The sequence below is a fragment of the Charadrius vociferus genome, unplaced genomic scaffold, assembly GCF_000708025.1.
Source record: "Charadrius vociferus isolate BGI_N301 unplaced genomic scaffold, ASM70802v2 scaffold528, whole genome shotgun sequence".
NCBI lineage: Eukaryota > Metazoa > Chordata > Aves > Charadriiformes > Charadriidae > Charadrius > Charadrius vociferus.
The window spans coordinates 447,522-468,772 of NW_009649559.1; the positions used below are offsets into that span (position 1 = coordinate 447,522).

General features: G+C 42.9%; 1 protein-coding gene across 1 annotated transcript in view; it reads left to right on the forward strand.

Annotated features, from left to right (window-relative positions):
* SNX30 (sorting nexin family member 30) overlaps positions 1-20,657 on the forward strand; it is a 38,340-nt gene extending 17,683 nt beyond the window's left edge. The window contains exons 4-9 of the mRNA XM_009890026.1: positions 3,615-3,773; positions 7,153-7,348; positions 8,006-8,205; positions 13,528-13,614; positions 18,573-18,725; positions 20,240-20,657. Coding sequence (XP_009888328.1) covers positions 3,615-3,773; positions 7,153-7,348; positions 8,006-8,205; positions 13,528-13,614; positions 18,573-18,725; positions 20,240-20,299 — 855 coding nt within the window. The 3' untranslated portion in view covers positions 20,300-20,657. The remainder of the gene's footprint in view (positions 1-3,614; positions 3,774-7,152; positions 7,349-8,005; positions 8,206-13,527; positions 13,615-18,572; positions 18,726-20,239) is intronic.
* Positions 20,658-21,251: the final 594 nt, after the last annotated feature.

Genomic DNA, 21,251 nt, shown 5'->3' on the forward strand with positions numbered 1-21,251 from the left:
GGTGATATTTTGCTGATATGTCCCTTTAGATTTAAATGCAGTACTGCATTCTCTTCAGTGTTTAGATTTAAATATAGTACTTCATTTTCTTCTAATAAAGTGGGAAGAACTTCCCATTCATGACTGATTATGAAGCTTAGACTTTTCTTGGATGGCACACCTGAGACGTGAGCTTTGGTAACCTCCTGTAGGGGAATATGCACAGTGACTACATTTGTTGTGGCATAAATGGAACAAGTGTCATCTGTTTGCTTGATTATTACATCTAGATTTCTGAGTGTCTGAGGCTTACAAAAAGCCACACAGATACTTCAAGTCCTAGTCTCAGTCAGTTTTCAAGATGGCCTTTTGAGCTGGTTTTAAAGAGAGTATTTTAAAACTATTTGTGCTAACATTCAGTAGCATAGACTTAAAAACCTCAGCCTCTGGCTTTGTAGCCTTCAGTAGGCAGAAGTTTAGCTAATGAGACTAGTTAAACTGCTGCATCCCTTCTTGTCGCTGAAGCTGGCAGTCTGATTACCTAATGTGATATGAAGAGGCTGATACTCATCTTCAGCAGTCTGTTTTTCACGCTGTAGAAGATGTGAAAAGGTAGGAAGTCTGCGAGATTACCACCATCAGTTCTTTTCAACAAAGAAATTCAAAAAGGCCTGTAGGAGGTGAATTGTCAGGAAATGGCAATACTGCTAGAATACCTTAGCTTGCCCATTTGGCATGGGGGGCAAGTTTCTCTGCTCTTCCTCCCTTACTAAGGACTAGGCTGTTCCAGGCTAGAGAGCTATTTAAGTCCTTAATTTCTCTGGGACTTGCCTCTAAGTGGAATAATAGCTCGGTCTCTCAAAGATAAGAAATACTTCACAAAATCATGTGACACCACTAACTGGCAGCAAATCTGTTTACTGAGGGGTGGGGAGAAGAGAGAGAGTGAGCTTGCTGGAGTAAGGTGGAGACATGAGATTAATGTGTTAGCTGCCCAGACACTCTTTTCTCCCTCCCTAATCTTGGAACAGCTGGAACTGTCAAGGTTAAGCTTTTACAGATTCTTGAGTGTACTAACAGGCTGCCAGTCCTGCCTGGAGGCTGCAAGGCAATAAATAATAGTCTAGTAGCAGAAGGTGAGTCACAGCCAGGGAATCAAGCTGCTTTGCTGTGACCTGGAATTTGTTGCGCACAGAAGAGCAAATTTGGCACAAGTAGCTCTAATACTGGACACGAAACTGGCTGCAGAACAAGGCAATCTCTTAAGTGCCTCTCTTCTAGAAAATCTGGAAGCATAAGGATGCACTGCCCTCTTCTATTTGTGCACAAGTTAGCAGTTACGGAATTTCCTATTAATCTTCATGCAGTGGTGTGGCGGTGAGATTGCTGAATGCTTTGTGTATTTATTGCCTAGAAGTCAATGCAGAATAGAAGCTAAAGGCAGTTTCAGGTGCATTGTGACTCAAGTGCATTCTGAAGGGATGTTTCAAGCCAATCTAAGAGTTATCTGTTTTTTTAACTGGAGATCCCGCAATCCCTGGAGGGCTTCTGTTTAACAAAATACTGAAAAGGGGTTGTCTTCCTAATCTCTGTATAGTGACTCTGCCTAAAATCTTCCTGTAAGAGACGATGTGCCTTCTCAGTGCAGCAAGTCATGATAGACTACACTTAGGAGCCCGAACTAAACTGAATATGGGTTCCTTTTCATCTCTTTGGTTACTGATTTTTACTTTTTCTTTTAATGATCTGAGACTTACTCTAATCTATTCTTGCAAACAACAGTAAAAATGCTTTCAGATCTGTCTCTAGACTAGAAAGATAAGCCTAACATGACCAAGGATTTTGCCTCTGGGTGGGTGGTGCTGTTTGGATAATTGAAGCCATTTCTAGCTGCAGTGATCTCTGCTTACATGTCACAGCAGGGAAAAGTAGACTATTAAGCTGGAAGACTATAAGGTAGGTAAGTAACACACAATTAAAGCAGAATATCAGTTGTGTGTGTACTGATTACTTTTGGTGGCCTTCCAAAGGCCTAAAATGTAAAGGGCTGTAACTACTGCTACAGCTAAAACCAGGTCAAATGGCAGAAGTCTCTGTAATAGAGGTGCACCCTTCTGTGGGTCTCAAATGCTCAAACTGTAGTGATTATTCACACTGCATGTGTTTGGTTGAACGAGGGTTCTTTAAACTAGTCCTCCAGCTTGTACTTTTCCTCCTGAATATGGTGCTGAATTGATGACCTCATAGAGTCCCTGCTAAAGTTTACAAAGCAAGGGAAGAGTTTCTTCCTCCCTGAAGAGTACTGCACTAAGCATTGTTCTTCTGAAGTCTAATTAGATTGTACCTTACACTGGTTTAACTAGAGTGACTGCCCTGAATGCTAGGCATAATAAGATAAGTCTTAAGTTATAAGAACCAAATATAGTGGTCAAAATGTAGCTGTGTTGCAGCTAAGTCATGCTGGCTGGGTTCTTCTAGGAGGTGCAATCTTCATGTACATCCTGCGTCAGCTAGGGTTGGTGGGAAAGGCATATGCATACAGAGGTGGTTTGGGTTTTTTTCTTTTGGATTGCTTTTGTCACAGATTTCAGGTGACGATGACTCTTTGCAGAGGAGAATTCTGATTCCTGAATTGGGTGAAAATGGCTGTCATTGCTAGCCTAAGAGTAAGCAGGTTATCTGGGTGGAGTGTTTCACAAGAATGAAATGCAAAGCACAATTTTAAAACGGGTACTAATCTTAGAGCCCATGCTGTCCAGAGAGAACAAAAGTGGATCTAGTGGTAGAGCTGAGACTAACCGTGCTGAAGCTGAAAGAGTTATCTTCCATCTGAAGCACTGCTTTGAAGTCTGGAGTCTACGTGTAAGAGGAGGGACTGCAGAACTAGCAAGTCTGGAGGCAGACTTGGGTTTACACGTTAAGCTGAACTGCAGAGATGAACAGGTGGAGTCGAAATAGCAGTAAGATGAAAGAGTAAATGTGTTGGCAGACTTCTATCACTTACATAAACGTGCTCAGGAATGTTGGCTATGACAGATGACCAAGTCTGCAAGTGCTTCAGGAAGGCTCCAGCCTGGACTACTTGACCGTTGGCTATGTCAAGCGGGCTCATCTGGCCTTGCCGAGTGTGGTGCTATCAGCCCTCCACAGAAGGGCTCTAAATTATTCAGAAGGGGGGTGGGCAGAAGAGTAAGTAGAATTGTTAAACTTTCTGAGTTTCGTTGGACTGAGCAGCCGTGCTTCAACATTGGGGGGGTGTGTGTGCATGCATTGCTGTGGTGAATAGTGTGCAGCTCTGCTGGCATCTCCTTTAGAGCTGGAGCTTGAACATGGATAGCAGTAGGGGGCAACACCCTGAGGTATGCTAGATGTACTTAGTGTGAGTACTTGTCTGGGCTTCACTGGTGTAGCTCAGCTGAAACCACTCACTCAGTAGAACTGCTAGCTTTAGGCCAGACCAACTAAAGGGTAATTCAGAGCAGGGCTTGCCATCCTGTCTGATGTATGGTTCCTGTTAGCAAACATAACATTTCAGTTCCTGCTAAGACTGGAGTTTAATTGCTTTGTATGTTTCCAAAGACCAGAAGGAAGTTTTTGGTCTTTTTAATCTTGTGCATTTTGCTTGTCTCTGCCAGCCTCTTCCTGAGAAATTTGTGGTGAAGGGTGTTGTCGATCGCTTTTCTGAAGAATTCGTGGAGACGAGGAGGAAAGCGTTAGACAAATTCTTGAAGAGAATAACCGATCACCCGGTGCTTTCTTTTAATGAGCACTTCAATGTGTTTCTCACAGCCAAGGTAAGCCGGTAACTTCTAAACACAGTCATTGCCAGGGGCAGCAGAACAGGCACCTTTGCAGTTTCCTTTGAAATGAAGGTAAAAAGGCATTAATAAAACTACATCTACAGGTCAGAACTCCTAAAATACCTGGAGTTGTTGGGGACCCTGAATGTTGTATGTGACAGACCCCTGTGTGTGACAACTGTGTGGGTTCTCTTTGCTTGAAGGGCGGGATGGTTGGCAGATTTAGTTCTTGAGACTTGCTTGTGTTGTATCCCTGTGTCTAGAACATACTCCTCTGATGCAAGAGAGGTGCAGAATTTAGAAAACTGTGGATTTTAAAATCCTCTTTTGGGAAGGAGGGAAGTGGGGAAGAAGGAGAGATCTCTTTTGTACAAAAGGTTGCGGATTTCTTGACTTTTTTTCTTGTCTGTGTCTCCTGTACTGGTTGCACTTGTTGCCCTCAAAGCTAAGCATGAAGCCCTTATTTTTTGTTTGTTCTCAGTTAACAACTTCATGCTCATCTTCTGCGTGACTCATCTGGCAACAGTGCAATTTTCTTTAGCTGTCTTTTGAACTGTGTTTTAAATAAGACTAGGAGGACCTACAGTCATGCTTAGGTTTGACCTGATAAGTGAGAGAGCTGTAAAAGCACGTCTTTCCAATGTCACATTATGCTCGCTCACTCAAATGTGACACTTAATTTGAGCTCACTTCAGGCTCATGCTATGCTCCCTGGTAATGTGAGACTCAAGCTCCAGTTCCCTTTTATTTCCCCTCCATGGTGAACTCAACCTCTGAAACAAGCCCGAAGTGCAGAATTTGTTTAGCACCTTGATAGTTAAGCGTTTGATAGCTTTGTTCTGCTTTTCAGCTGTCAAAGCATGACGATCAACTTTCTTAGCTGCTTAGCTGTCTTCTCCCACCCCTGTAAAAGGAAAGATAAGAGCTTTATCCGCAGTCCCAGGCAGGGCTTGCCTTGAGAATACAGAGCATCCAGGGAGCCCGAGGGAAAAGGACACATGTTCTTTGGCTGTCTCTAGTGTTGGAACTTGCTGTGTTGCAGCAGTAAGGGGTCAGTTCAGTGGGCTAGGACTTCAGAATTCAGTTACTGCAGAAAGTCATGAAACCACCTCCTGGTTGAAAAAGAGAAACCAGCCTTTCTTCAAGTTCCCTGTTTGGATCAGTAACATACCAGAATGCTTGAGAGAGTAAGTAAGTTTGAGTTAATGGGTCTTTTTCTGATGCCTGCTTGCAGGTAGCGCTTAGGACAGGCAGAAGGCAAGAGTCACTGCATTTAAATGCAAACATAATTCAAAATTATAGTAGCTGCTAATATGTCAGGTTTTCTTAATCAGATTTACGTTTGACTTATACATAAGTACTTGGAAGGAATACTGTAGTACATTTTTTGAAGATGGCTGTTGTATTTTTTTAAAGAACACTTAAGCTTTTAGTCTAGTCTGTAATAACATGTCTTGATTCTTGACCTCTACACGTCTGCTTGGTTTGAGAACATCTCTTCCTCAGGCTGCGTAGGATAACCTAGTTATAGCTCCTAAGCCTGTTTTGAGATGTTGAACAGGGACCCCTGCTGGAAGGAGTAAAATGCAAAATGGACGGCGTTTTGGCTAACTAAAACCATTTTTTTTTCTGATATGCTGTCAAGGTGAAATCCCCTGAAGATTGTAGCGTAACCCAACCTTATTAATATAGGTTGTCTAAATGTTTGTTTATGCAAATGTGAAAAATGTTGGCAAGGAGGTTTAAGCTTTCTGTGCAGACAACATGGCTACATCTGACCCAGCCTGAACTGCAATCTGTCTGGCAGAGAAGCTATGCTAGTCTTCCCATGCTGTGCTTTTTCTATGTCCAGTCTTCCTCTGCCTCATATCTGACCACACAACTGGTGTGAGGAGGCTGCTGACCAAACAGGCATGAAATATGTATTAGGTCATCGGAGCTGGCTGGTGCATTTGCATAATAGTGGTATTGTGGGCTATGACTTAAAAGTATGCGTGGATCAATGTCATGATCAGTATTGGTGGAAACAGAGCTGTTAATGTCACTGCTTCCCTGGTGACAGTACAAGAATATGGGAAAGTCTGGCCATATGCAAAGGTGGACCAGTTACTCATTTATAATGTACTTCATACCATTCTCCTGGATAGCTTATTCACAGAATTCACAGAATTGTTAGGGTTGGAAGGGACCTCTGGAGATCATCTAGTCCAACCCCCCTGCCAGAGCAGGGTCACCTACAGCACGTTACACAGGACAGCGTCCAGGCGGGTTTTGAATGTCTCCAGAGGGGGAGACTCCACCACCTCTCTGGGCAGCCTGTGCCAGTGCTCCACTACCCTCAAAGTAAAGAAGTTCCTTCTCATGTTAAGATGGAACTTCCTATGTTCAAGTTTATGCCCATTACCCCTCGTCCTATCACTGGGCGCCACTGAAAAAAGACTGCTCCCATCCCCCTGGCATCCTCCCATTAAGTATTTGTATGTATTAATAAGATCCCCCCTCAATCTTCTTTTCTCTAGACTAAAGAGACCCAAGTCCCTCAGCCTTTCCTCATAAGAAAGGTGCTCCAGTCCCCTAATCATCTTTGTTGCCCTTTGCTGGACCCTCTCCAGCAGTTCCCTGTCTTTCTTGAACTGGGGAGCCCAGAACTGGACACAGTGCTCCAGATGCGGTCTCACCAGGGCAGAGTAGAGGGGGAGGATGACCTCCCTCGACCTGCTGGCCACACTCTTCTTGATGCACCCCAGGATGCCATTCGCCTTCTTGGCCGCCAGGGCACATTGCTGGCTCATGGTCATCCTGTTGTCCACCAGGACTCCCAGGTCCCTCTCCACAGAGCTGCTCTCCAGGAGGTCAGCCCCCAACCTGTACTGGTGCATGGGGTTATTCCTCCCCAGGTGCAGCACCCTACACTTACCCTTGTTGAACTTCATCAGGTTTCTTTCTGCCCAACTCTCCAGCCTGTCCAGGTCTCACTGTATGGCGGCACAGCCTTCTGGCATGTCAGCCACTCCTCCCAGTTTTGTGTCACCAGCAAACTTGCTGATGGTACACTCTATCCCTTCATCCAGATCATTGATGAATATGTTGAACAAAACTGGGCCCAGTACTGACCCCTGAGGGACACTACTTGTTACTAACCTCCAACTAGACTCTGCATCTGCATCTTATCTCTGTCTAGAGGTAGTCTTGAAAATGTGCTTAGCTGTACAACTCATACAAAGTGAGATTTTGTCCATTGCGATGTCACATGTAATCTCTTGCCTTCACAAGATTTGATCTTGACTGGAAAGTATCCTTCACTGTATTAATCTTTCAATGTGCAAGTGAAATATTTCTAAACTCTTGTGTGTTTTTTTTTTTACCTTCCTAGGATCTTAATGCCTACAAAAAGCAAGGAATGGCATTGCTATCAAAGATGGGGGAGTCTGTCAAATATGTCACAGGAGGCTACAAATTAAGAAGTCGTCCACTGGAGTTTGCAGCCATTGGGGAGTATCTAGATACATTTTCTCTAAAGCTTGGTACCATTGACAGAATAGCACAACGGATTATCAAGGAACAGTTGGGTGAGGACACAAGGTTCTCTATCATAATACTTCAGTCTGAGTGCTCTGTATCTTGTTCTGGTTGATGGCGTGACCAAGACAACTTGTGTTAATGATTCTGGCCTGTAATGAGCCATACACAGAGCAAAACCTAATGCCTCTTGCAGATTTAAAACAGGCCCAAAGCCTAACAGAGTATCATATCTTACTCAACTCCTCAAATATTTTTTTTTAAAGTCATTCTTCTTGTTATACCAATCTGCTTTCTTACTAGACTTATTTTTGGAAAGACTTTTGGGAGGGATAAACCCTATAGATTCCATCTGGAAAAGTACAGATGGAATTCCTAGACAAAGATAACCTTTACAGACCTGTCTTAGCAGAACCAAATTTTACATACATTTAAAAAAAAATTACTTTGGTTACCGCGCAGATGCAAGTGTCTTTATTGGAAATTTGTAGGAATGATCAGTTAAGCAGGGGGCAACTTGGACCTGTCATGTGCGCAGCCATGGAGCTCTGTCTATCAAGATGCTAATGCAACACAAGACTTGACTCCTGGGGGAGTTAATGTTTGCCAAGCTTGGTGCATGGTTTGTCCTGTTTAGTGTGAGTGTTTGCAGATCCTTGTGCCTTGCTCTTGTTCTGTTAATCTACTTTTCCATCTGCCTCTTGCAGAATACTTGGTGGAACTACGAGAATATGGCCCTGTTTATTCAACCTGGGGAGGGCTGGAGGTTGAGCTATCAGAGCCACTGGAAGGGGTGTCTGCCTGTATTGGGAACTGCTGCACAGCTCTTGAAGAACTTAGTGAAGACATGACAGAAGACTTCCTGCCTGTGCTTAGGGAATATATATTATACTCGGAGTCGATGAAGGTAAAGAGAGCCCTGTGGCAGAAGACACTCATCGTGTTTGCATGGAATGATGCATCAGTGATTTCATTCTTTCTGACAGTGAGAAGTGTTGGTGGTGTGAGAAGTGGGGAAGTAAATAATGCATTAGCTAGGAGGATGTTTTCATAATCAAACAAAACGAGGCATGTTTAGTAGCAGGGTACTGCATGGGTAGCATTATCTCTCTGCTCTGCTAGTCAGTCAAGCTGAGGTCAGTAGTGCTAAGGTGCACACGAAGTGTTGAAGAGTTGCTCCTTCACTGGAATGGCGGTGGTACTCTATAGGAGACATCCTGTGCCTGCCTCGAGTCTTCTCTCTGAATTGTTAGAAAGTCAGTCGTGGCTCAGCTCTTCACTCCTGGGTCAGTGTCTGGCCCTGCAGAAAAGGCAGCATTAGCAGCTTCTGTCACTTGTGTGTAGCAGGGTTGGGTGGCTTATTTTAGAACCACGTGTCCAAATGGCAGACCCTGCTTCCGCTCTCGTCCTCATACCCTATGTCTGTTGTAAAGTTCTGTTGGGTTCTGCATACCAAGTAACTTCTTAACGATGTTCTGTGACTGTTAAGCTCTCTAAGAACTTTGTATCCTACTGCTTGCGCAGAAGTAATAGAAGCTGCAGTTTTATTCTCTTGAATTTAAGGAGCATTGGTAGTCAATCCCATTGCTTGGGGAAAAGAATCACTGAGTTAACTGCATTGAAAACTGAAACCAAAGGACTCTAGTTCAGCTGTTAGAGCTTTTCACCACATGCCCATCGTACACGATGTATTAGCAGTCCCTCTGTGGGGTACAAACAGACAAATTCCTTCTGAGGACTTTCCATTTAGAACAACTGTAACAAGGCTATGGTATGCACTTCTTTAGAGATCTAATAGTCTGTTGTAAACCTACAGTCTGAACGTGGTGGTCCTTCTCCAGCATAATCTTAGTCATCCTATACTTCTCAAACTGAGAATTGAAACACTCACTTGCAGACTTCTTTTCTCATCTTCAGATAGCTAGTTGAACGGCTTCTGTCTTACCTGGCTGAAGTATCTTGCAGAAGGCTTTGCACTAATTCCCTGAGTATACTCTTTGCTTTTGTAGTCATGGTGTTGACCCTAACATAAACAAGGTGCATTTTCTTTACAGGACTACTAACACCCAAGTATTGCTGGAACACCCTGAGCTGTAGCTGGAAGCCTTTGACCCAGGGTGTTCAGATTTATCCTTATTCTGTAGGAAGATGGGTCTGTGTGTACTTACAAATAAACAGAGCATGAGGCTAGGGGTTAAAGCTTTTAGCCCAGAACATCTGGCTTTTGATGCTACAAATGTCATGGCCTACTGGAGATGGCACCTGAAGTAGCAAGCTGAGTTGTGAGAGGCGCTTTTCAAAAATGTAGCAGGGGAAGAGTTTTTTTTAAGCTAAAAAGCAAGGGTTTCTTCAGCTGAAGAGGTACTTCAGACAGTTAAATACCACTTACCACAGGGAGAGCAGCGTTAAAAGACTTGCAGCTAGACTACCTGTTGGCGTGGAGACAGCCCCATTCTAAAAGGGCCGTTGGCAGATGATGGCAAAGACACGAAGTGCAGTCTCCAAGCCAACAGGTAGTCTAGCTGCAAGTCTTTTAACGCTGCTCTCCCTGTGGTAAGTGGTATTTAACTGTCTGAAGTACCTCTTCAGCTGAAGAAACCCTTGATTTTTAGCCTAATTTTTAGGCTGTTGACTTGACTTTCTAGTGCCCTAAAGGATTCACTCTTCCTGTCAGTTATTGTGTTTGTGTTTTGGAACTGGTTTGGTCTAGAAACCACACTTGCAAAATAGCAGTTCATAGCACATAAGGGTTATGGTCCTTAGTGTCCAGTTTGGGCATCTCATTAGTTTTACTCTGGAAATCAAGAATAAGCACTACTGCTAGCCAAGGCAGACTGTTCCTATATTCCTTCCCTCCCAAATACCAAAACTTGGAATGTCTCAGGTCGTACCAAGTGCAGTTTTCTTATGCTAGAAAATATATATTGCTATTTCTGCAGTAAGCAGCTACAGAACTGTCTTCCCAGGCTGCCTAAAACCGAGTAAGTAACTGTAAAGGAGGCTACTCTTGGGGTGCAGGAGGCTGTCTGCTGAAAGGGCTCTCCTCTTCACTAGCAGTGCAGTCCTATTCATCAGCTGCTGTGAGGCCTGCTTGTGAAATTGAAGTCGGTTTTGGTCTTTCAGAGCACAGCTTTTGGACAGGATACATGATGTAAGCTATGTCTTTAGACACTGGGAGTTTGGTGCAACCTTGATAGCTTTCTCTGTTGCACACTGTGCTCCAGATGTAGGTATAGGAACGTGATTTGTAGGGCAGACTCTAGCTGGGTGACTGTCCTCAGGGTAAGAACTGCCAGGTTTTCTTCACTGTTTTGGAGATGGATGTTCACATTAGCATCTTCAGGAGCACTCGTATAACTGAAGGGGCGGCCTGAGGGAACTGCACATATGGAGGCAAAGCCCAGTTATTCCGGTTGAAACATACTGGCTGACTCCAGGGAAGCCCTGTCTCTGGGTTCATTTGAGAGGTTTGCAGAAGCGGGGAGGGGCTGGCATTGTGGGCTTGAGTTAAAATGTGTGCTGGCAGTGTCTAGGAAAGACCTTTTCTAAAATACAGGCAATGTATGAGATGGCCAGATGGCATCCCGGATCCTGGTGCAGGGAGGCCCTTGTGAGCACATGTGCGGTACCACATTTTGTGTGGTGTGCCGGTGTTCCCCAGGGAGGCAAGTGCAGAGGGTGAGCTCCACTCTACATAATTCAGTGCTGATATCAAAACGTTACGTGAACTCTGTGCTTAACGCTGCCAGAAAGGCTTATCAGATGATGTGATCCCCAGTGGTGTGCTTGCACATTACTTTTAATGCATGTTTAAAGCAAGCACCGTGTGAATAGCCGTCTCTCTAAAGGCGTGCCGTAAATAAGGATCCTTTTGTGATGTCTAGTCGTAGTAGGAAGCTGTGGGGTGTGTAAATGGCATAGGATTGCATTTTGAGAAAGGAGGCTGATGGCAAACTCCTGAAGCTCCTTCAGAGATATGGGCCAAAGTGAAATGTTTCAGCTAAACACAAAATGGAGAAGGACCTGCTTCACTGAAAGCAAGCTAAGTCTTGCTTGTATAGGGACTAGTGGTTTAGTTCTGTCCCCAAATAACTGAAATGTGGTATGTAGGGTTTTTTTAATTGTTTTTCTCCAACTTCTTGTTAATTATTTTTTAATTTTTTTTCCTCTATTAAGTGAGGCCAAGTAAGTATTGCAATGGCTGTGGTAATTCTGGGGATACTTGGAACAGAGCTTTTCAGAGGATCTGCTGAAGCATTAATGCATTATTCTCCAACTGAGAAGAGATTGCCTGGACCTGCCAGAGGAAACACTTCCTTTCGCATATGTGGCAAGTGAAAGGGAAGGCAATATTTTTCTCATCACTTACGGGTCAGCCATTAATGGCTACTTAAAGCTGTATTCAGAAGCATATTGTTAATGGTCCACAGTGCATGGACTTGAGCACTTAAGGAGAAATAAGACACCTGCCCCTTGAATCTAGTCTGACAATACCTGTTAATCATTTGCTACTCCTGGTACAGATCCAGCGTACCACACTAACTCCAGGCTTCTAAAGGCTGAGTGCAATTGCTGGAGGTGGTTGTTTTTCTGAGAAGAAATTTCAGTTGACTCGGGTTCAAGAGGCAATACAAAGTAGAAATACCTGTTAATTCTCTCAGGCTTTTGTTGCATTGGTAACCTCAATCACTTATGGGCTATTCCACATAGTTGCTTAGATTCTCAAGGGAATGGGAGTGTTGTGGCTTTTCAAGCAAACAAGACCAATAGCATGCTTGCTTGTGTCTCTTTGGGGACAAAAGGGAGGCTTAAGCTGTTAAAGATGAATTTTTCCTTTTTGCCCCCCTTTTTGTATAAACCAATAGCAACTTTGAGGATGGGATGCCATTCCCATTTATCGGACTGAGGTTTGTAAGATTGTTGATTGCAATGTCTCTCTCTAGAGCAACTGCACTGGTGAACTTCCTTTGACTTAAGAGGGAGGAGGGGGAAGATGATGATTATTAGGTACAAGGTTTGTACATCTTTAATTAGGAAACAGATCTTGGCTAGGCTGTCTCTTGGAGCTCTGAGAACTGCTCTTTTAAACAGATGTTTCTTTAGGTAGCCGTGCACGTGACTAGTCCTGCTTTACTAGCCCTGTCTGAAATGGTTAAAATGATTAGTTACCTCCTTTTGTCCTAATGGGGTAATTCCTCCTGGGTGGCAGAAGGGAAGACTCAATGCATGTACTGGGCAAGTGGGCTGCAAGAGAAGTTCAAATTTACAGGTGCCTCAGCAGAAAGTGTTGGCTGACTTCCCTCTGAGCATTTTTAATAATAACTTTGCATCGAGTTAAAAAATATTACTAGTTGTTTCTTTGTGAAGACTGAAGTAAGTTGCCCACTCTTGCAGACACAGAATTGCTTATTTTTTAGTCGTATATTTTTAAAAAGACTAATATCTGTGGTTGTTCTTAAATTATAAGACTGTAGTATAACCTTAGTAGAGACAGTAGCACAATTACAAATAACCTTATGAACATAGTACAAGATAAGAGGAGCATCTTTTGCTCTCTGTTCTGAGAATACTCTGTCAATGAAATGTTTGTTGACTGCTTGTGAAACTCCCTCAGGTGGTTCAGTGCTTTTCATGTAAATTGTGCTTTTCATAACTTTAATTTTTTTAATTAAACCAACAACCAATCCCCCCCCAAATTGATAAAAGCAAAGCTTACTTTTGTTCTAACATGAGAATGTAACAGCTTGCTATAAGGGACTTTGAGGAGTCTTTGCAAGTGAAAAGGAAGATGTAGTAACTTCTTTGGTGGCCTTCCTGTCTCTGTGCCGGCGCTGTTGTCTGCTGCATGAGGATATCAAAAGCCTTGCGCTAGTCCTTGGCAGCTTTGATGTTTTTGTTTATATCCTTGTTGTGCTGATAATAGGTGAACTGATGAATCAAACTTACTTAGTCAGGATTATATGCATGGTTGGATGACAGCTTCTATCTTGCATGCCTCCAGCTTGTCCAAAAGTTGAATTTTATCTGACCCTACCAGCTGCTGGAGAGCAAGTGTTCTATGTTTTTAAAAACTACTGCCTAAGTACTGTAAAGTAGGATGAAGCAAGTCTGAAAATCTGACTTTGGACTGAGTTAGCACTGAAGCTGTATCGCTTTGCAGTTTCCTGCAGGCTGGGGAGGGAAGGAACTAGAGGGTGCCTCTCACAACTGTCTCTTCTCTTGCCCACAGAATGTGTTGAAGAAGAGAGACCAAGTTCAAGCTGAGTATGAAGCAAAACTGGAAGCAGTAGCCTTGAAAAAAGAAGACCGTCCAAAGGTTAGCACTTAAAACTACCCTACAAAAACAGGTTGCACTTACATTACTTCCCGAGAAGAATGGAGAAACAGAACTTGCTTTGTCTGGGTCTGTCAGCTTCTTTGCAGTATAAGCAATTTCTGGCAGAACAGAAGTTTGTTGTTGGCAAGGTGGTACGAAATAAAGACCTGGGTATGAACATATATAACCTGCCTAGCAACTTCTGTACTACTGATCTCCTGCCGTAGAGAGCAGGATGGCTCTCACGCGTGTAACGCATGAACAACAGCCAGCAATCTCTTGGAACGTTTAGTGACATGGACTGTAGCAGCGGTAGTGTCAGCAGCTGGCTGACATGCTGCTAAATCACCAGCAGTCCCTGATGATTTAACAGTAGCTGAGTTAAAGTCCTAGCGCTGGCACTGCTGAACTGTATTGTAGGACACCCTTTTTTGACCGTGGAAGAGTCCATATTTTGGCCCTTCTGCTAAGGAGCCCTTCCTGCCTGATGCTGAACAGACACAGCAGCTGTCACTGGGTGACAGGGTTTGTCTGGGCTTCGTGCAGAAGGAAAGCTGTAAACTGGCGTGCTTGTGCTGCCACCTGCTTTCTGCGTGAAGCAATGTGCAAGAGCCCTATTTAAAATCACTGCAACTTTAACCAGCAGTGACAACAGGTTTTGTTTCCCCTCCTCTGCTTGGGGGTTTTTTTTTGGTTTCCCTTCATCTTTGTGTTAACGGATGGATAACTCTCCAGTATTAGGACTACTGTTCAATAATCTTACAGGAGGTTCACATAATGTCTTTAATCTAAGAAGCTGAAGAGGACAGAGCATAGAATTGCAATCAGGTATTTTTCTGGTCTTGTGTCTGTGTCTCTACAAATAGCGGTGTCTTAGGTATTTTGTGGTGCTCTTGTATTTCGGTCCTTCTCCTGCCCCACTACTGGCAGGTGTGGTATGTACTCTTACTTCCTTAGTGTAGCTTTGTATAAGCAGGTATTCTAACAAGTTGTATGTAGGATAGGGGGAACTAGATCTAGCATATGCAGCAAGCCATTTGAGGTTTTTTGGCATTTGACTCTATCAAGATCTTGATGCATTGGAACTGCTGAACTTTGCTAATCTCTCACCTATGAAAAGGCTTTTGCATCTCATCTCTCAGTGGGATTATTGTGTAAAGCACAGCACTTCAATAGCCGTCTAAGAATTTTTTGAATACTTACATCTCTTCTCCAGACTATAAGTATATATTTTGGCAACTCCTTGTACCTTTTTTCCTTACGTAAGTCTTATGTGTCATTTACAAGGTGAAGTTGAAGAAACTAATAGAACTCCTTGCATGTTGATAAAATTCTAGCTTGGGCTTTTCAGATCCTTTCCACCTGGAGGGAATGTCCTCATCTGTAAGAGCTGGTAACGCAGGGCAGTGGCTAGCAGCACATCTTCCATTCAGTGAGGGCTGCTGGCTATGACTTGCTGGAAACTAAAAGCAGACAGATGATCATGAGCTGGGTTATGCAGAGAATGGCATTTGTGTTCCTTTTGGCATATTTAGCTGATTTGGCAGAAGTTATGTTAAAAAAAAAAAAAACCCACCCAAAACTTCAGGGGGAAAAAAAGGTCTACTTTTGGATCACGAAATAAGGGCCTATCATTACTTGTTAATCTCTTCCACTGGAGGGCATTCTGGGGCTCGCTGTACACATAATCAGATTGGCTTCACAAAGCTCCGTCAGTGTCATTAGGTCGTTCTCACATTGAGCTGATCAGCTTAGAACTCGGTGGCCTATAAATGCAGAAGGCTTGTAGGGCTACTGTAAATGTCTGTCAGCAAGTACTGCTTAGAATGCTGAGGTTTACACTAAAAGCATAGCGTGTGTGTGTGTTTTAATGCTAGAATAACAGTATTGGCACAGTCTGCAGCCTTTCTGTTTCTGACAAGTAGAGTGGTGAATTGCTTCTTACCCATTTCTGACCCACGCTGGAGCTGGTTTTGCAGTAATTCAGCAAATTTAATGATGTCCAAGCACTGTTCCCTTTTGGTGAGATGAAGTCCATTCCTGGTGACCTAATTTATTCTGTCTGCCTTGAGGCTTTGCAGTGTGCTGATCTATGGGAGCATTAAATATGGCAGTGCAGAACTTGAAGTAGAAGGTGACTGTATGTATTTACAGGGGAAAAAAAAGGCTTGTAACAGTGTATGTTTCCAGAGAACTAGGAAGGTAGAAGTAGCATATACAGAGATTAGTTGCCTAATAAATGTTGGATTTGTTGTGCTTCAGGACCATTTGTTATTTAGTAATGATGCTGTAGAGGAGTTGTTAAAAAGTGGACATGCTTACGGTGCAAGTAATGCCATCTGCACTTGCCCATGCTAAATTCTAGATGTGAGGCATACTTTTACTCTGGTCTGTCCAAGAATTATGTGAAGATGAATAGATATAGGTGCAGAACTTCGTATCATATGATGAGGTGACCAGATTCCTGAATATATAGTTTTATGCTCAGTTCTTGCCTGCATATACATCTCTTCTCAGTTTACATTAAGTTACTAAAATAGTGATGGGCCCTTCTGGAGTGTATTGCAGTTTGAACCAGTTGCCCGTTGGTTTTGGGGTTGGGGTTGTTTTTTTGAGCTATTCAAATTAGCTGAGAGCAGCCATCAGTGAGAAAGTAGCAACTTTGCCTGAAGTCCAGTTGTCTTTCTTCTCAGTTCCTAGTTGCTAGCTGACATTTAATATCTCCACTGGTAAAAGCAGATAAAAGCATCAGCATTGGTGTTTCAACTTATGTCCAGATTTGATGTTGGAAGTATAAACTCTCTTTTCATTAGCCTTGCACTTGACATAAAGTGCTTAAATGCTGTTAATTAACTTAAAATTTTGTTTGAGCTGCTAAGTTGCAACTTCTGTTGTGGGAAGCTGCAGTTTTGGAAGGAAAGGTATTTACACTCCTGAGCAGGACCAGTACATATGTAGATACTGCATTCATGGTGCCTGTGGAGACTTAGCTGGAGTTTATTGCCATTGTTCCTTAATTAGAGCATACATGACCCATTTGCTGACCACTGGATTGTCCCTGTAGCTCTAAACACATACCGCTCTCTTAGCCTGACCTGCAGGAGAATTGGCTGTGAGAAAGAACAGACTTATTTTTTTGTTATAGATTCCTCATGGTTTCAGATCATGGCAGAAGAAGCAGGAAGCTGATGAGCGCTTAGAAACTAACTTAATTGGATTGGGAAATCTTATGTGGTTTTGCTTCCAGACTTCATGTCTCTTTCTCTTGATAGCCTAGCCTTTCCCGTTAAGATAGCAGAGTACTTATAAATATGATGCAAGGCCTGCTTGTCTTGAGGGGAGGGAGCCTCTTCTAAACCTTCCAGCCACTGGCTTGGTAGCTCTTGTCTAAAGCCTATGAGAGAACTTCATGTCCAGAGTTGTAGCAGAGTGGATTCTGTAGCCAGAGTTCTAGTACTCTGAGAGGGTGGGGGAAGTGTGTAGCTAATGAACCCCCAAGCTGGCTGTAGTGTAAATCCAGTTGTGTGAATAAAACGGGTACTCAAAGCCCTTGAGTATGAAGGAGGTACTTCCTGTGTCTCAAACAGCTTTATTGGAGAACAAATGTATGACCTTCTTTGAATATTAGTCGATGGAATACTTCAGTGATCGGCACCAATTCACATCCTGGAGAAGAAGCATAGTTGATGTGTTTCTGCCTAAATTGTGTACCTTGCCAAACTGTAAGGTAGTAGCACACCTCTGACATACTATATTGTTACCTGTGAAAAGCTTCTTATATAGTTTGTTCATCCTCTTCCTTCCTTCATGCCCCTTAAAGAAAAAGGGAATTCCCTGAAAGTATCAATTATGAGAGGAACCACTACAAATTTCTTCAAATATTCATCATTCTGCCCTTTGTCTTTGTGCAAGTCACAGATTCCAGAGCAGAAGTTCACTTCTGACATTGGTGCTAGAGCTCAGGGTTTTCCTCTTCTGAGGTCATGCATGTCCTTACAGGCTTCCCATCTGTGTGGACCATGCAACACAAGGAGAAGGGAGAAAAAGCTATTAATGTCTTTCCTGCTTGAGGAAACATTTGTAAATTGTTCCTGTAGTTGCCTGGTGGTATACCTGATGTTTTTTAAAACATAAGCAAGGAATGCCAACTTCTTTGGCCTAATCTGTAACTACCTTGGGCTGGGGACTACTGCCATAATCCATTTAAATCTCTACCTAGGCTTGCAGTAGGCTGTCCTTCAAGATTTCTCCCATTCCTTATGTGTGACTATGTGTCCACTGTTGAACCCAAAGGCCCATGAGGCAATCCATGGTGAAATGCTTTCAGTTCTCTTTGCATCATGATCATCAGTGCTTTTCACTTACATTTTTTTCAGGCAGCCTTAAGGTTAAAAGTGGAAGCTAAAAACTAGAGGCTTAGGAATTTTGTTCTGAAGCCATAGTTGATCACTGCTGTTTGTATAGTATGGTCAAGAGAGAACACGGAGGTCTCTTGTCCAGCTGTTTGGACAAACCTAAATGTTGTGTCATACACACTAGTGTAAATCAGGAAATGCCAAGTGCAACTGTAAATGGGAAAGAGGAGAGAAAGGTTGCTCTGGAGCTGTAGTCAAACTGCTCAGTTTGAGAACTAGGAACTGAGCCTAGGCACACAGCGCTCACACCAAAGGGTTTTCCTCTTCATGTGCCTCTAGCAAGCTCTTCCTCAGTGTGGCTCCATTTCTGGCATGGAGATGGACAAGCAAAACTGCCCACCACCTCAAACAGCAGAGAAAAAATTAAGCAATCATGTCTCCTCAGTAAGAGACAGAATTGGGGCTTTTGTCCCTGCAGCCATAACTGAGTTTATTCAGGGTACTGAGTGTTACTTACCCTTTCCTCTGTAGCTTTACTCAGTAAGGTTTGAGCTAATTCAGCAGTCTCAGTGACAGTTTCAATCTTCATTTCTTTTCCTGCAGGTACCCACAGATGTTGAGAAATGTCAAGACCGAGTGGAGTGTTTCAATGCTGACCTGAAAGCGGATATGGAGAGATGGCAGAACAACAAAAGACAAGACTTCAGGCAGCTACTTATGGGGATGGCAGATAAAAACATCCAGTACTACGAGAAGGTACGTGGCACTGCTGGAACACGGGCAGGAATAAGAACAGTTCATTTTCCTCTGAGGTGGTGATAATTCTTCAGGAAATCTTCATGCTGGCATGAAGAAAAAAAAAATCTTGGGTACATAAATCAGTTCTCTAGTGCTGTGGAAGCTGCTCTTTGTCAGCAGCTTAGGGTAATCTGTTGAGTTGCTGGTCATGCTGAAGTGATCTGCATGAGACTAAGTCTTTTGCAAGGCAGCCCTGCAACAGCATTTCATCCTGGATGCTTGCCTGTCTTGCATTCTTGAATTGAACAAATTACTGAGCAGCAGGGGTTGGTATATTAAACACTACTAGGCTTATGCATGGTGACATACCTAAACATCTTACCTATTGCTTTTTTCCACATATACTTTACAAACTTCTTGCATTGCTAGGCTACCTATCTATGTAATATTATGCACGTCCTTTGCCCATGCCAATGTCTGTCTTGTCAGTAATTCAAAACCAGTCAAACAGAACTTCCTTCACCCTGGTCTCTTCTCTCTTCTGAGACTACTGTGGAGGGAGGGATTAAAGACTCCACCAAACGTGCAGCAGTGCCCCTACAATTGACAGTTAAATCTGTCCGTCTTAGTTTTGCTCTCAGCTGCAACAAAGAAGCTTTTTGGTGGGAAAGTGTCTAGTCACTTCAGGATACACAACTAGAAATGCTCTATTCACTTTCAGTACAATCAGCAAGATTAGAAGGAAGATGCTTGACAGCAGTGACTTGTGGATGTAAGAGCTGGTGATGAGTTTGCCCATTTGCAGTGTTTAATAATATGTATTCCACAGTCTATATATGTCCAGCTTGACTTCTGGGCTGTACATGATTGAAAGACAGTAATGATACACAGCACAAGAGGAGTAAGTACATGTTTGGGGAAATAACTCCAAAGCCTGGAGTTACTTTCTAATAACCCAGAAGCTAGATTCCCTTTTATTTCACTGTATCAGGTGCTACCAGTTTGTTGTGCAGTGGAGTTGAGTCCCAGAGGTGTACCAGAGGTGTACCACTGTGTCTCTGAACTACCTTCCCTAAATGCATGGGGTTTTCAAATAAGTTTGCTGGAGGTAGTCTATAATAACTGCCATTGTGTCTAGATCAACCCTCTCCCACACACTAGAAACAGTTTGTCTGCCTAGCTGAAAGCTGTGGTGGTATTCAGTTTGGAAGAATCTATCTTTATATTTGAAAATACTATATATTCTGATCATTTTTAATAGCTTGGGACAGCTGATGACTTTGGAAAGCTTTAATTTGTTTTCTTTGTTTAGAAACTGCAGCTATTCTTTCTGAACACTTTCTTGCTGTTAGAGATTCTAGTTTTGGTTTTTTGGTTGGTTTCCCCAGCCCCCCCTGCTATAATAATCTATAGAGACCTGGCTAGCCATTCTGAACTTGCATTCTGTTGGTCTGGAAGGGTTGGTCAAAAGCTGCAAGAACTGATGTACAATCCTTTTTTTTTTTTTTTTTAATCTTTACTTCTTTCTTCAGTGCCTTACGGCGTGGGAGTCAATTATACCACTATTGCAAGACAAGCCAGAGACCAAATAAGAAGTACCTTCATGGACAGTCTAGCACTTCTATGCTCACCACTAGACATACTGGAACTGTATGAAGGACTCCTTTTGTCAAGTTAACTGAAATGCCAGCTGCATTTAGGCTGGACAGACGCTCTGAAAACTATTTGAATTTTTTTTCCTCACTTTCCGTGTTTAAACTGGGGTATGTTTCATCTTTTTGAGTTATCTTGAATGGTTCCTTCTTTATCCTATGGAGTGATTGGGGGTTCATAGTGAAAGTGCACGGGGATCTTGATAAAACTTACCTCTTTAGTCTGGAAGGAACTGATGAGTGGAACACTAAAAAGATGAAAATAAAACTCTACTGCAAGGTGCCAAATGACATCTTTTACCATTCTGTTTTGTTTGCAAAAAAAAAAAAAATATTATTCCTATGATGCAGTACACTCTAACCAATCCTTATCCCTTTTTCTGGGTGGACAGGGAAAGGCTGGAAATTAATATTTTCTGTTTTGCTACTGCCCATATGCTCTCTCTGGATAAAATAGTTTCTGGAGACTTTTCTGTGTGGGAGTTGGGCTGGTCCTAGACAGAACATACCAACACCACCTGCAGGTAGCCTGTGAGGCAAGCATGAACTGTGGTTTTTGTGAGTGTGGCATGCTGTTGGTTCATACTGAGTATCTTTGTTTACCTTGGTGATTATGAAGTAATGTCAGTTGGCTAAAGTGTACTTGTGACTGACTTGGGGATCAAAATCAGCCTAGCTGCAGGAGCCAGTTGAACAGTGGCCTTTCAAGGCTTATGGGAATGGTGGAAGAAAGTGTGAGTCTTCAGTGTATTTTCTCTAAAGCTAGCTCTGGAAGTTGCATGGTAGAATTCTCTTGGTCCATGCTTTAAATGTTTTTTTCTGAACTAGAGGCACTTTGGGCTTGGTCAATAAAGGTGCCTGCCGTAGTAAAGGTAGAACTCCTGGGTTGTTT